Source organism: Arvicanthis niloticus, chromosome 8, assembly GCF_011762505.2.
Source record: "Arvicanthis niloticus isolate mArvNil1 chromosome 8, mArvNil1.pat.X, whole genome shotgun sequence".
In the NCBI taxonomy this organism is placed as follows: domain Eukaryota; kingdom Metazoa; phylum Chordata; class Mammalia; order Rodentia; family Muridae; genus Arvicanthis; species Arvicanthis niloticus.
Genome location: NC_047665.1, coordinates 71,590,456 through 71,606,952, shown reverse-complemented (window position 1 = coordinate 71,606,952; position 16,497 = coordinate 71,590,456). Strand labels below are relative to the sequence as shown.

Genomic DNA, 16,497 nt, shown 5'->3' with positions numbered 1-16,497 from the left:
TTCACCATTCCTGGTGCTCCCTTTCCTGTGGTCCTTTATTTCTTAAAAAGAACTTTGCTCTGTTGACTGGGGGTTACCCTTAGCTAGCCAGCACCCTCTTGAAGATGAGGTAGAGAGAGTACAAATCACTGAGGAATAATAAATCATTGTCTTTAAACAGAAAACCATTCAGATATGAAAGTCACATTGTGTTTACAAAGTTAGGAACACGATTGTTAGGGAATGCAAAGAGAACTCAGTTGTGCATCACACACACACACACACACACACACACACACACACACACCTGGTTGCAGTTGCTACTTTAGTGTTTTTAATATATCCTTTACTACTCAATAGGTAGATTGTTGGCAATAAAAATTAATACTTTTTATTTTAATGCTCAAAGCTCAAGTGGCTTTATGCATCTCAGCTTTTTGAGGAAACTTGGAGGTGAGAGAATAAACAGTAGTAAAGAGAACAAGAAAGTATATGTGGGTGATTGCTGCTCCTAGTCTTCCAATGGCCTATGATACCCAAGTCCAAGTTATTTCTGACCCTCCATCCAAGTCCCACAGATACTTTTTCATATGTGTTACTTATCATTTTCGTTCTCTTGTTATTCCATTTGAGGACGAGCTTCTTCAGGAGTCTGGAGAGGAACAGAAAGCAGGAAAAAACAAGTGCTACCTGCAAATGCTTCTTGTCTAGAATGAGTAGGGGGAGACATATTAAAGTATGAGCAAAGTGTCTGTGCCCACGTGCTTCTGGTGTCTTAGCAGACACTGGGTGCTGCCAGGTGCTAGCCACAGTGGTACAACGGGGATGAAAGTAGGTTACCGTGCCTAAAGATTTTCTTCCTTGGCAATTTCAACATCCACAGGATTCTGTCATCATTTGCTAACATACAGATATGCTTAGAATGTCAGTGGGACACAGAAAAAGTCAAGTCCAGGCAATTGAATTAAGAATTACCAGGCTATGCCTTTAATCCCAGCACTCAGGAGGCAGAGGCAGGTGGGTCTCTGAGTTCAAGGCCAGCCTGGTCTACAGAGTGAGTTCTAGGACAGCCAGGGCTACAGAGAAACCCTGTCAAGAAAAATTTAAAAAACAGAAAAGAATTGCCAGGCTAACTAGATATCTCAGTAAGTAAAAACATTCTCAGTACAAGTATGCAGATCAGAGTCGGGGTCCCCTGTACCCACATAAATGCCAGGCAGGTATAGTAGCCTGGGTGTAACTTCAGCACTCAAAAGGCAGGCTGGCTAGCTAGCTAGACTAACTGAACCAGCAAGCTTTGGGCTCAAGTGAGAGACCCAGTCTCAAATATAAGTGGTAAGCAAACAAAGAAGACACCTGACTCAAACCTGGGCCTCCATACATACGTGAACACACATACATGCACATTGGAGCACACATGTGAACACACATACACAGGCAACGTACAGAATAATAAATGAATAAGGGGTAATAATTACCTGTGTGAAGAAGGATGGCAAGACCTGGCAAAAACAAACGTAAGCTGTGACTTGGAGGAAAAAGGCCATGACGAGTGGTTGACACGCCCAGGGTCCTCTGTAGCCAGTGGTACCCATCAGCTGTGGTGAATCAGCTCACAAATAGGGAACTCAGTATTGTTGAAATTTATGAGTATTGAATTTCTCTGTTACACTGATATTTGAAAAGTATTCTTTTGTTAACAAGTAGGCAAATCTATTTGAACAAGTGTTATCCCAAGTCCCTTGTAACCACATAAATGGGGTACTCCAATCTGGAACAATCAGAAACTTAGCCATTCAGGCTGGGTTCCAGCTAGGTCTTCTACCTCCATATTTTTAATGTGCTGAGGACCAACCAGGGCTCATGCATACTGTACCTGAACGGGGTCACTGAACTCCACCCCTGTATATACACCCTCTGTAGAGCACTTCTAAGATCAGTTCCGTGCCTACTGATCTGTCCACAGCTCAGTACAAAAACCAACATGCATCCAACTTGAGTTCAAACAGTGGTCCCCAGGTGCTTCTGTTAATAGAAACAGCAAAGGGATAAAAATTATGCCTGTCAACTGGGTCATTGGAAAGCAGCGGGACTGTGGCTCGGGAGCTGAGGAGTCACTAGGAAACTCCAAAGAAACTCACAGGTGACCTTGTTTCCACCAGTGGTGACCATGACTCACAGCGTCACCGGAAGCACACATCCTTAACCACAAGGCCCCTGGGTTGCAGTCCCCAGCCTTGGGTTACAGTCATTGACAGTGGACCACAACCACTAAGCACACAGATTACACGTATTCGGTGTATTGAAAGTCAAACAAAAACTAAGCCAAGAACCCAGAGTTAGGAAACATCAGGTGCACCCATTGCTTTAGACCACAGGTAGACAGTAAGAAGAGAGCACCCTGCAAGTGTTGTTGACTGCTGCATGCCAGGTGCTTTTCTTACTGCTCAGGGCAGGTGAATTTGTCCATTCCTCCCATAATCCTTTGAGGTACAAACCATAAATTCTCTCGTTTTATGCACAGGAAAACTGAAGCACAGAGAGGTTCGTGTTCCTATTAAAAAGGGAACCCGTGGCTGGGTGTGGTGGCACACACCATTGATCCCAGCACTCAGCAGGCAGAGGCAGTTCCATCAGTAAATTCAAGGTCAGCCTGGGCTGCAGAGCAAGTTCCAGGACAGTCAGGGATACACAGAGAGACCCTGTCTCAGAAAGAAGGAGGGCACCTGTGACTGGGACCTGGAGGTCGGTTCTAAGGAGTGAACACTAGCAATCTGTTCGTTCTGTCTCTAGTTTCTTCTTTACCATTCCCACCCCAGGATGTTCAAAATGGGTTTCTAAACAAAAACTCTTTCAGAAGCAACATGTATTTAAAGAAACAGAAAAAAAAAAATCCTAAATAAAACAGTAAGACAATGTCAGAGGGTGATGAATTGCCAAACATTAGCATGGTAGTTTTCAGCCTTTGGTGTAGTCGTGGAAATTTGTCCCCACCCCCACCCCCAACCATACACACATCTTCTTTTGAATCCAGTAAGTGAAACCACACAGTTGAAAGCAAGCACAGAAGCAGATAACGCACGTTGTATCCTCGCTGTGATGAGACATCCCACGCAGCTCAAGGAACTAAGGGATCCAATTAAGAGTCATGTCTGACCTCACTTCCATGCTGGAAAACTAGGACACCAGAACCAGCTCACTTATCCTCATTATCTGGCTTGGTATCAAATGCCCTAAAAAGACTCCCTAAAAGGACTCAGTGAGCCCTGTGCGACATCTTAAAAAGAAGTTTCCCTCTGTGATCACTGAATTTTCATGGGATGAAATGTTTCTGTTCTTCATTGCTGTCCATTTCCTGGGGCATCAGTGGCCGGCATGAGCAGGCCACGAGTAGAGGCATCTGTGGCAGGGAGGATGCGGAGGATGCTTGCAACCTAGAGGTTTCAGAGCAAATTGCTCTGACTTGGAAATTGAGTGGCTTAGAGAATGGTCCTTCTATTTATTTACATTCTTGGTTTTCCTCCTCCGTCTTCCGTAGGACAGGATATTTTCAGTAGTTACTCTTCCTTAGTTTGTTTTCCACTAAGTGATACCTAAGTAGTCCAACCCTGTATGTGGGAATCATGTCACCTGCTGAAAGGCAGGTCACCTAAACTAACTTTCCAAATATTTCTTCTAAGGATGACTGAGCTAAATGTCAGAGATGCCCTTTAGTATTTTAGTGTGTCTCCTCTTCCTTTATCACCAGCATTTATACCGTGATGCTCATTTTTCCTGGCCACTCGGCTATTGCCCTCCTTTCCCATGCTGCTCTGGGAGTCACTACATGCTTCTTGCTTCTAGGATACTAGGAAGGGATTGGGCCATGTCTTCTAGGCAGATCTAGGATGGAGCTGGGATCCATCACTTAGTCTGAGCTCTACCGGTCCTTAATGAAATGGATAAACCCATTCCTTCAAGACTCTTCTAAATTATGTGGGAAGAAGAAGAAGCACCCAGCTTGCTTTATGAAGCTAGCACATCTGATTTAGAGATTCAGGAACAGAACACACCAGCCCAGTCAGATGAAGCCAGGATGAGTAACCCCAAGTTTAAAACAAAAACCTACCCGAGTTCTGTATGTTAGTTTGTTCATCACCCCCTGAAGCTGTGCTAGAATTGCTAGAATTGCTACAGGGGAAATCATGAGCCCCTTCTTTGGGTTCCTAATCTCACTATAGAAGAATTGAAGAGCAGACTCAAGGAGAACACTGAGAACAATTCCGTTAAAGTTTAAAAGAAAGCCAAGGTAGGGCAGCTGTAAACTGCTCCTGCTCTCTGGAGGAGAAGGATGGAAGAGAGAAGGAGCAAAAAGGCCATGTTGTTTATGCTGAGAGGTCAGACTCCTGGCCAACAAGCAGCCCTGTGGCAGAATGGAAGGCTTTAGGGAGAGAGGAAGAAAGGCCAAAGTGCTTAGGAAACTCAAAATGTTAAAGAAAGCTCGCTCAGGGAAGAGAAGGAAAGAAGTGATGCTGACTTACAAGCCATCGAGCTGTGTGAACTATTGTAGGGGTGGGGATAATAGGAAGGAAAAATACAGCATCTCATTAAAGGACTAATTATTCTGCCCACTGAGCACACTTTCCTAGGTGTGGTCCCTTAGCCAAGTGAATGACCCGGTTGATGGGAATATTAGGCCCCCACACAAGGGCAGAGATTCTATCCTTTGACCAGGAGATTTTATTTTGACTCTAAGAGAGTAAGACCAAAGAAATAAAACAGAAGTGAGCAAGAACTGGAAGGAGAAAGAGAAGTCCTCCATGGGCAAGGAAGTCAGCATTTAAGCTTTAGAAAGTGGACAGGTTGATGAAGGTCACAGACAGGCACTACACAGCAGAGAACCAACCGAATGCCTATGCAGAGGAAGGTCAGCAGCAGGGGAGAGGAGCCATAGCAGTCCCAGAACAGCTCAGGAGCAGGTCTCCATCTTCTGAGAAGCTGGAGGAAGAGGACACTAGGATGAATAGAGCAAGGTTGGTCAGAAGTGTACAGATGGGGAGCTTGGATCTCTCAGTTCCCCTTTCTGTCTCACAAGAAAGACAAAAACAAGAAAGAAAGGGGAGAGTCGGAGAGCCTTTGGGGCTGTTTGGCAAGAATCTGACAAGGGCCAAGGACAAGGAAGTGGGCTTCGGGCAGGAATCTGACATTAGGCTAAAACAAAGAAGTAATCTCAGACAGGAATCTAACTTTTAGGCTAGAACAAGGGAGTAGGCTTCAGACATGAAAATGACTTGGGGCTAGGACAAGGAAGTCAGCTCAGATAGTTTGGTCATCCTGATAAAACCTTGTAAATAGTGATCATGGGAGTGTTCAGGGAACTTTGCTTATTGCCTTGCTTGTTCTTTGACTATTTGTGTTTATTGTGTTGCTTGTTCCTTGACTATTTGCATCTATTGTATTGCTAGACCCTCAACCTAGAACTGACCTGAATACTTGCATGTAATCAAAATGGTATAAAAGCAAAAAGGAGGAGGGGGGATGGGCTAGGGGGAGTGGGAAAAGGGGATGACATCTGAAATGTAAATAAATAATATATCCCATAAAAAAGAAATTAAAAAAAGAAAGAAGGGAAGGAGGGAGAGAAGGAGCGAGGGAGAGAAGAAAAACGGAAGGAAGGAAGGAAGGAAGGAAGGAAGGAAGGAAGAAAGGAAAGAAAGAAAGAAAGAAAAGAAGGAAGGAAAGAAAAGAAGGAAGGAAGGAAGGAAGACTCACTTATTTTTATAGTCACTAAACCAGGGGAGCTGCTGACCCTCGAGTGCCTTAGGGAGAGACCATTTTCTAATGAACTAAAAAGGAAAAAAATGATAATGAAGTTTACATTCCATCAGCTTGCCACCATTGTAACAAATACCTGAGAAAACCAACTTATAAACAAGACAAGTGTGTGTTGGCTCTTGGTTCTGGAGGTTTCCGTCGTGATTGATTGGCTCCATTGCTTTTGGACTTGTGGTGAGGCAGCACATCACAGAGAGAGCATAGGAGCCATGCCACTGACCCTGTGACCGGGAAATGAGAGATGGAGTAGGAGAAAGTGCCGGTGTCAGCTCCACTTTCAAGAACAAGCCCCCAGTGACAGGTTCTTTTTCTGCTAAGCCCTTAAAGAGTCTACTACCTCCCAGTGCCTCCAAGCTGGAGGCCACACTATTAACATGGTGACAGTGCTGGGGTGCTTGTCATCCAAACACTTACTGTTAAGTGTCTGATGGGCCAAAGGCTGGCCGCATGCCGTTCTCTGTCCCCAGGGTTCCATGTCAATCACTCCACTTGATCTTCAGAACAACTCACTGGAAGGAGACAGAGCAAGAACGAAAATAGCCAAAACATAAAACAGAAATAAAAAAATCAAAACCCTACTGGATGTTGGGATTGATCTTGTGACCTTATGCTACAATGTATTCAAATGCTAAATTTTGTACCCCAAGATCTGGTTGCCCCAAAAAGAACAAATTGTCATGTACACCAGCTTTTAATGTGCAAACCTTGCTCCTCACATTAACTGATCAACAAAAGGCTAAAGCCTGTGATTGGGCAGTAGGAAGAGAGAAAGGCGGGACTTGAGGATCCAGTGAGGGGTCTCAGGAGAGAGCAAGAGAAAAAGGAGGGAGGAGACAAGGGGAGGAGGAAGTGGCCATGAGAGGAAATGGACCATGAGCACATGGTCAGGAGAAACAGCAAGTAACAAGAGACATATGGCTGGAATATAAGATAAAATAGCTCAAAAAAAAAAAAAAAAAAAAAAAAAAAAAAACCCAATCTAGGCCTACAGTTTATAAAAAATAGTATCAAGATTGGGTGTCTTTTATATGGGCAAGCTAGAGAATATAAAAATATCATTTACAACTAGATATTAAGACATTTCAGAACTGTGAAAATTTTAAGAATAAAGTTTCAATATTAGGAAAGGTTAATTCACTATTTATTTCCTATGAATAACTAATTGGAAAGTCAAACTAATTAGTTGAGCTTATCGGGTAAATTGATACTAGAATGGGCATGTTAGATAGGACAAATGTAGAAACTGACCCTTATACATGAGGATAAAATTTATGATTTTTAAAAATTGGCATTTCTAGCCCATGGGGGGGGGGATAAACAATTCAGTAAAGGGTGCTGGGATAATTGACTATATACACACTTGGAAGATATAACTTCCAGATGGGTTAAGAACAGATCTAATATTAAAAACATATTTAGAAACTTGGACTCATTTGTAAATGAGACTCTCTTGGCAGCAGGCTGTGTGACTTTGAGTACAGTATTTAGTTTTCTGATGGTCTGTGCCTCGTGTTGTTGTTGTTGTTTTTGACAAAACAAATACAAAACCAATAGGGTAGAGACAAACATTCAACAGAGTGGGTGGAATAACAATGTACTGAGCTTTGTAGTTTAGCAATTGCATCCAGCTATGTATATCCCTGAACTGAAGTTGTATTCTCCTGAAGCTGGTTACAATGTAGCAGACTCTAATATACGGACCTTCCCATGTTGAACGGTGTATCTCAGTACCCCTGAGGGCGATATGAAAGCATTCTCCCTAGACAAAGATTTTTTAAACTTTGGACTTCTGTATGAATGTGTTTGTGTTTGCCACATGAGTGCAGTTACTCCCCAGAGGCCACTTAGGGTGTCGAATCCCTTGGAACTGCTAACATGGGTCCTCTAGGAAGGTAGCAAAAGCGATTAGCCACTGACTTTCAGCCCTCCTTTCACATTTTTTTTTTTTCAAAGTTTTTTTTTTTCAAAGCCACTACCAGATCAGCTTGTGAATATGATTGTCTTCACCAGAACAAAACCAGCCTGGAATTCTGGATGTCCAGTGTTCTTCTCTTTCAAGGATCAGACTATCTAATTTAATGGTTCACCTTCACACTTTCCCTCCAAGGATGCTCTAAGGAGAAATGCTTCAACGAGTACAAATGACCCGTTTATTTATTTATTTATGTATTTATTTATTTATTTATTTTGGTTTTTCAAGACTGGGTCTTTCTAGGTAGCTCTGGCTATCCTGGGAACTCATTATGTAGGCCAGGCTGGCCTGGAGCTCACAGGGATTCACCTGCCTCGGTCTCCCTAGTGCTGGGATTAAAGGTGTAGACATTTAAGCTCTCTCTTTCTCTCCACTTGTGATTTCTTTTCTTTTCTTTTCTTTTTTTTTAATTTGGCCAAATAAAGGTACTTCACTGGCAGAATTGTCATATTGGTATTTAGGCTATTTTTTTCCTTTCTCAGATAACCAGTCCCTTGGCAAAGTAATTCTGTATCATAATAGAGATTCCTCCCTCTAGGCAGCAGAATCCAACTCAACCCAGTTCAGGAAATTCCTCTAGGAGCTAGCTTGAGGGACTTGAAGTAGCCTCCAGCTGTTTTCTCTATACTGGTAGACCCTGGGTCTGCCTGACCCTATAGGATGAATGCTATCAGAATAAAGGAAAACCTTTTCAAGACAAGGGACTGCTAGACCAGCTTAAGAATAGCTATCTGCATCTGTAACTGAGGACAGCTCCTGCTTCAGCACCTCCTGCTTGAGCACAGCACACTAGACTACGACTGGCTTCTCAGGTTTATCAGTTGGATCAAGGCATTGCCACATCACCACATTCTTGCTTTGGTCATGAGCAGACTGGCTGAGTCTGTCTGCTTAGTTCCTCTAGTGTGCGCCTGTCATTAGAGAGAGGCCAAGTTTGATTTCCATTTTGTCCCCAAGTGATTCTTGTAAGGCGCACTTTAAAAACGAGTATTTGTCTGTTTGTTTGTATGCTTGCTTGCTTTTTTGCTTTTTGAGGCTTTTTTAGGACACAGTATTGTTTGATATTTCGACATTGAAAACATGAGTGATCAGCTCACTTTTAGAAGATTTGGATTAAAAAAACCTAATCTCCCTGGTTCTTATATTCTTGGAGCAACAGCAGGCTTGCTCACTCATATCAGAAGACCAAATCTCCCTTGCCCTATGGTCTGTTGGGATTATTCTTGTCATCAGATGAGGGACTGAGTTTACAATGACAAAAAAAAATAAATAAATAAATGAGGGCTCTATTTCAGGGGAATTGGAATTTGATTGTTCTCTAAGGCAAGAGCATATTGGAAGTCACTCAGCCCACCCCATCCCCTGCCCCCCAGCTCCCTCACCTCAGTAAAGTCCGAGTGTGTGTCTTTTCCTATCTGTCTGCCTCAGGATAGGTATCATCTATGGTATATTAAGTTTGTCTATCCTCTCTCCAGCTGTCCATGCCCCCCTCCTCAGACTTTCCCCGGCAGCCAGTCATTAGCTGGCTTTGTCTCAAGAGCCTGCAGGAAAGTGGCTCTTGGTAACCATAGGCAACCATGAGCCCTTGCTAGCTATGTGTGCTGTATTTGCAAGGCACAATCTAGCCATTAACCAAAGAGATGGGAAAATGTGCTTTTAAGGTTCTCTTGTGCACTAAAATCATTGTCTTCCTTTTCTTTCCCTTCCCTCGTTTCTGTAGAATGATCGGTCCATGGGTGAGATGCAGATCATTGGAGGCGAGGATCTTTCAACACTGGCTGGAAAGGTTTGTTAATGTAACTTCTCAGTAGGCATACACTTCTGGGGACATCTCTGTGACCTTCATGTCAGGTCAGAGCTCCAAATGCATTTCAAAAGCTCTCCCAGGTTTGCTAATTCATGCAAATAGATGTGTGAGGCCCTTTAATGATTTCTCCTGTCCAAAACACTGCCTGCAGAAAGCTTCTAGGACGTGCTGCAGACCAAATCCTCCCAGCTTCCAATTCCAGCCTTATTTCAGACAACAAAACCCCTGGGGCCGTTACTAGCTTCTTTTCTACTTGCTTTGCTGGCACCCCCCACCCCAAAACAAGCTTTCTCTTTTGTCTGCTCTTCTGTGTCTGTTGCTTTGCAGCAGGCACTGTGGTAAGACATTTAAATGGGTTTATTGAAGTGTGCAGCATGGTATGGGGGCCACTTCTTGAGAGCACAGTTATTAGCCCTTTGCTGAAGAGCTAACATAAGAGAGAGAGAGAGAGAGAGAGAGAGAAGAGGAAGTTGAGGAGGAGGAGGAGGAAGAAGAGGAGGAGGGAGGGAGGGAGGGAGGGAGGGAGGGAGGGAGGGAGGGAGGAGAAGGGAGAAAGGGTAGAGAGGGAGAAAATGAAACCTACTAGACTTGGGGGGAAATATCCTATTTTAATTTGGAGTTCCAAGCTTGCCCTCAACTAAGTACAAAGTGAAAGGACTATTTGGATCTAACACAATTTTAGGATTCCCGGGAAGGGCTGCCTTACAAGCAGATGATTCTGGTAGAGTGTGACTTGAGATACAGACTCGCTGGAAAGGATGACAGCAACCAGCAACTGCAGAATTCACTTCTGTTCACCTATCCTGACCAATGCTGTGATCATTACCCACAAACACCTTCGGCTTTCTAAGCAGAGTGTGTTAGTCTATTACACATGCTTAGTCTCTCATCCTTGGCAGTTCTTACTGTTACACAATCCCTGGATGGGGGAAAAACAGAACAGCAGCCGCATTTAATAAAAATACATATCCTAATGTTTGGAATGCTACTGGGATGCACAGACTCTTACTAGAAAACAGTTCCTGCTTCTGCTGAAGACAGCCTAGTGGGTTCCAGGAGTAGTAAATCTTGTTCTATGGCAACTGCAGTGAACTTGTTAATGTTAACATATCACTGGGCATCACTACACTACAGCAGGAAATAGCCTAGGAAAGGTAAAAAATACTCATAGCAATTTCCTGAAAGTCATAGCTGTTAACACCCTGAAAGGGTTCTTTAAGTCATTTCAGCTTAGTTTTTCCATATAGTTACTACTCCACAAGGGCCAGATCATGTTTGTTCTTTTACTGAGAGTACCATCAAAATGACAGCTCTGAAAGGATCCCTATTGGGCTTTCTCTCTCCTACTTTACCAGTTTGTTCTGAAGTGATTTCCCTCATAGACATGCACAGGTATGCCTTTCAGACACTGTAGGGGGTGCCGGAGGGGTGGCTTCTTACCAGTGGTGGAGTAAGCAGAAGATATGGCAGGTCTTGGCTTTGGTGTCCCCTACTGTAAATTAGAAACAGCCTAGCAGGTGTGCATTCAAGTGGACCATTAGGCAGGAGTTAATACAAGCAGGAGTCAACATTAACTCGCTGCTGATAAGGCATTTTCTTTCTGATTACCCTGTGCTATCTAGTTATAATCTATACCCTCCCATGTGTGAAGACACATTTCTGCATGTTTAAATAGGTACAAAGTAGAACTCCTTGGACCAAGAACTTCTAAGATGAATCAACAATAACTAGCCACTCAGCAGCTAACATACCCACTTGATTTGGAAGACTGAAGTTCAAGTGCCTAGCTCCCAGCAGAGGGGAAGGCTGGGAGAGCCAGGGTCTGAGGTAAGCCAGGCAGACCCTTTCCCAGCTCTCATAGACCTTCAGCTAGTCAGGATATTTATCTACATTTTACCTCCCTGGCTGTCTTCCAACTCTTGACCTTTGTTACACAAAGTATAGTCTAGGCACGCAAGTTTTTCTATAAAGAGTCAAAAATAAATATTTTAGACAGTGTGGACTAACTGTTGCAGTTCTTTGACTCCATTGTAGCTTGAGAGCAACTAGAGGTGATGCTGAAGCAAATGAATGTATTCAAATAAAAAAATTTTTTTAAATGTATTTATAAAAAACAGGGATGCGGACTAATGTGTCCCTGGGGCAGTAGTTTATTGACAGGATTTCTAGGAGCTTATTAGAAATGCAAAGTCTCAGGACCCACACCAAAGCTCTTGAGTTAGAATCCACCTTTGCAATCTCCTAGATGGTCTCTTCTAACATCAAGGTTTACAAGGCACTGGACACCCCTTGTGGTGATCTGAATAGACACGGCTGCCATAGACTCGTGTATTTGAATGCTTGGACCATCAAAAGTGGCACTATTAGGAGGTCTGGCCTTGTTGGAGTAGGTGTGGCCTTGTTGGAGGAAGTGTGTCACTATGAAGGTGGGCTTTGAGGTCTCATATACTCAAGTTCCATTACCTGTGACACACAGTTTCCTTCTGCTGCCTGCAGATCAAAATGTAGAACACTCAGCTCCTTCCCCAGCGCCATGTCTGCCTGCCTGCTGTTTCCCTCCATGATGATAATGAATGAAACCTTTAAAATGTAAGCCAGTCCAAATTAAATGCTTTCCTTTATAGGAGTTGTCATGGTCATGGCGTCTTTTCATAGCAATAAAACCCTAACTGGAGCACCCCCAACCCCATTCCCACCCCCACTTAACTTTCCTCTGAGCCCAGCTTGCTGCCCTGAACTTCAGCCTTCAGTTAACTCTTGCTAACCTTCAAACGTTCCCCACAAAGCTGCCCAAGGGATCTTCTTAAAATGCAAATTGGGTTACACCACTTGCCAATTGAAACCTTTCAGTGGCCTCTTAATTAGCAGTTGCCAGACTTAACAAAAACAAAACAAAAACCCAGGAGCCCAGTCAAATTTGAACTTCAAATATTGAATAGATGTTCAGTATAAGTACATAGTAAATATATTTATTCTAACTGTGCCTTGTGTGGCATTTTGGACATACTTACTCTAAAAATTTATTCATTGATTACCTGACCTTAAAATATAATTAAGTGTTTGTGGTTTACCTAGCAGGCTTACCCCAATGCTCTTTAAGTATGATCCAAATTCCTGACTACAGTAAATCCTGCTTGGTCCAGCTGGCATCCCTACCACATTGTCATACTTTATTGGCCTCGTGGCACTGCACCCTCACTAGCTAAGCCTTTCCTGCCAACCTTCTTCTTGGAATAGGCTTTCCTCTCTCTTAGGACTCAGCCCCAATGTCTGCTCTATACAGCACAGCTTCCCTGCATAGCAGTCAGGAATGAGACCCTGGTCTGCTCTCCTACCATCCCCCAGCTCCAGTATGCATCTGCATGTGAGCCCAACTCCCTTGGAGCCCTTTCTACAGTTTACAATTTAGCATTTACTTATGAGCCTTTTTTTTTTTTTTTTTTTTTTTTTTTTTGTCTTTCATCCCCCAGAAAATCAGTGTGAAGTGGGCAGGGACCATTGTATTCACCACTTCAACCCTAACATTGTCCACAGCCTGCTCCATCAGAGGTTAGAGTAGATACTGGATGAGCAGTGAGTACATCATCTTACATAGGAATCAGAGAAATGTTTCGGTCAGTCTTGAGCAAGGACATGGGGGTGGGGGAGGGCGGGGTAGGATGTTAAATCCAAGCCAAATTGGCCAGGCTTTTGGTGGCGAGTGATGGGATCCAAGGCTAAACACATTTGCTGCTTCACAGAGGACGCTTTGGAGGGCAACAAAAGTTAGTGAGGGTAACAATGAAAGGACATATCAGAGCAGCTGATTCCGGTTAGGGCTGGAGGGGGAAAGTGTGAAGTGTCTGAGAGAGGGCAAAAAGCTTCAGGATTGAGGAAACTTAAAACTGAAGATGGAGGAAGTGAATCCTGCATAGCTAAGGGTGGGGGGAGAAAATGACTGCCGCTGGGGTGCAGCAGTGGGAGGCAGAGTGCTTGCCTAGCCAGTATTCACAAGACTCACAAGAATGGCCAGCAGTACTGGAAAAAAAAAAGTTTTCATTTAACTGTAGAGATGTACTTTTTCCTTATAAAATACCTGAAAAAAAGACAACTAAAAAGAGGAAAAGTTCCTTTTGGCTTACAGTTTCAGGGACCTCAGTGCATGGCCATTTAACGCCAGGCCTGCAGCAAGTCAGAACATCAGGAGAGAAAGACATGGTGATTGGCGAAGGGAGGGTGTGCCCACCTTGCTGGCCAAGAGAGGCTGGGTGTGTGTGTGGTGGGGGTGGTCTGCCAAACTAGACATAAATCACTTATCAAAGACATGCCCCAGCCACCTACTTCCAAATAGCAGACTCATGAGGCTAGGTCCTCAAGCCATGGTCACCTTGAACTAGTTCTACCACCTGGGTACAAAGCCTTCAACACAGGACCTTTGGGAAGGACAGTTTACATTCAACCCGCAATAACTGGCTCTGTGGCATGCTTCATTCACCTGTTCAGTCTTGTCTGCCCAAGAAGAGTTGTCAAGATGACAAAGAAACCTAATAAGCAGAATCTCTTCACAATGAAGCAGATGTGTGATGGGAAACAAGCTTAACAGAAGAAAGCACTCAGCACTTACTGGCTCTCTGGTTTAGCAGTTATAGAACAATCCAAACTGCAATACATATCGGGATCGGGTGGCAGGGTTGTTACAGGTCATTATCTAACTTCCTCTTCCTCATATACTCACCATGCAATCCATTGGTCCAGTCAATACATTTACATTTTTTCATATTACTACCCTACCAGGAATTTGGACATGGCTTCTCTCATTCAGTGCTTAGCACCTCAAGAATAGCTTCCTGAGTCCACAAATCCCCTTCCTTTGTACAAAAAGGAGAGGGAGAGGGGCGGGGAGAAGGAAAGGGAGGAGGAGGAGATGCTGATGATTCTTGGAACTGTAATGATCTTAAGGAGAAGATGGGGTGTGGGAGTAACACAGAAGAGAATCAGACCTAGAATCGGGGAAGAAAGGGAAAGTAGGGAAACTAGACAGGGCTGGACCTGCATGACTAAGGAAACAAGTCAGGAACCGAACAAGGAAATAATAAAATAACTGAAAATGTAGTTGGGTTGGGTTTATAGACTGATTGTCTCAATTTAAACAGATAGACTTGCTGTGTTTGGGCAGAGGTGACATCATAGAGCCATTTAAGAGGCAAATTAATAATAATCATGGTATGTTATACAGAATTCAGGCAAACAATTATGAATTTGATTTATTTAATATGAATTTTAAAAGATAGCATGAAACCTGACACATTACGGTAGAAAGGAATGCAGAACGAAGGCAGGGCATAGGCTGAGTCTGTGTGTGCAAACCTGGAAGACAAGTACTGCAGCCAGAATGAAGAGGGAGCTATCGAAATGGTTCTCACATGGTTTCATGAAAGGAAGAGTCTCAGAAAGCACATGGAAACAGCTTCCCCTGTTCAGCTGTACCACGTTTGGAACCAACATTCCTGGAACCTCTGAGGTCCTCAGAAGAAGTTGGAATTCAGCTAAGAGAAAGTATCTCATCTTTCTCACTCTCCCGAACATTCTCTGCTGCCTTCTTTCACTTTCAGGGGAGGCTGGCTGAGTCACGGCTCTAAATAGGCCAGTGCTGTTGAATACAGTGAGGTCTCCTCAGTTCTGTTCAGTGGGCTCTCTGCGCTTAAAACCATTTACTCACTGGATTTAAGCTGTCTGCACAACACACTCTCACTCTGATTTTTTTTCCCAAGTTGATTTAATCCTGGCACTTCATTAAATGTGTGTGTATCCATTAAAGCAGGAAGATTCTATTCATGTCCAAGAGAAACTTCTGAAAGGCTTGAATAAAACTGAAAGGCAGGCAAGCAGGCCTAGATCTGGCAGTAAAGATATACAGCTGGGCAGGTTTCAGGGGAGGAGCGCCCCACTCCCCAAACAAGTTTCTAATCAAATGCCAGAATGAAGCACTGAAACCTGCCAGATCCCGACCACCGGCACCGGCACCGGCTGCCTTAACTTAAATCATTCCCTTTTATTGCCTCTGACTAGGTTGAGAACAATAGTAGAAATGGCCACTGATGGATGACGCTGACAATTTTGTGAGTTATCACAAAAAAATGAAATGCTGACCAGCATTCCTTTCCCTGTGGGGTTTACATTCACACTCCTCTTCACAGCCAGCAACCCCGGCCATCCAGCCATGCCAATCTCTCTGAGGGTGACCACACCCACAAAATGCCCGTTGCTGCTGATGATCACTTTGTGTTTTCAAAGGTTAAAAGTAGGAATCGTCAACTTAAGAAAATCATTTGTATGTGTATGATTCTTCCCTACCTTCTTGCCTCCTTCATAAAGAAAAGTCCATGTGAGAGGCTTTGCTCAGACCCTGAAGAGCAGGGAAACAACACACTGGAGGCTAGAGAGTCCCTACAGAATTTTTGCCTACAGCCCCCACAGACTTTTACTGGCTCCCTGGGAGGAAGTGAGCTAGGTGTGAGGAGATGACTAAGACAGTAATTGGCAAACATCTCCGATTCAGCGATCCCGGTTATCAGATGGGAAGTGTTCTGGAGGCACAAAGTGTTCCGAAAAAAATCCCCAGCGTTGCCCACTCAAAAAGTGGGAATCTTAGTAGACTGCGCGGCACAAATTAAAAGCAGTGGTCAGTAATGAAAGGTTGGATAAGGAAGAACTGCAAATCCTTAAAGACAGGTGGAGATGGTATCTCATAAGTAAAATGAGCTACAGAAAGTGAAAGAGATGAGCCAAGATTATCCATTTATCACACAGAGTTCTTTCTTTTTTCTTCTCCATCTCCTTCCTTCCTTTTTTCCTTCCTTCCTTCCTTCCTTCCTTCCTTTCACAGAGTCTTGCTATATAACCCAGGCTGACCTAGAACTCATGATCTTCCTGCCTCTGCCTTCCT

The 16,497-nt window shown here is 43.7% G+C and overlaps 1 protein-coding gene across 2 annotated transcripts in view; it reads left to right on the top strand.

Annotated features, from left to right (window-relative positions):
* The window catches only part of Prtfdc1 (phosphoribosyl transferase domain containing 1), a 92,936-nt gene that overhangs the window by 66,244 nt on the left and 10,195 nt on the right, over nt 1-16,497 (top strand). For both annotated transcript variants that reach the window (XM_034510475.2, XM_076939597.1), the window contains exon 4: nt 9,486-9,551. In XM_034510475.2, the coding sequence (XP_034366366.1) occupies nt 9,486-9,551 (66 nt within the window). The remainder of the gene's footprint in view (nt 1-9,485; nt 9,552-16,497) is intronic.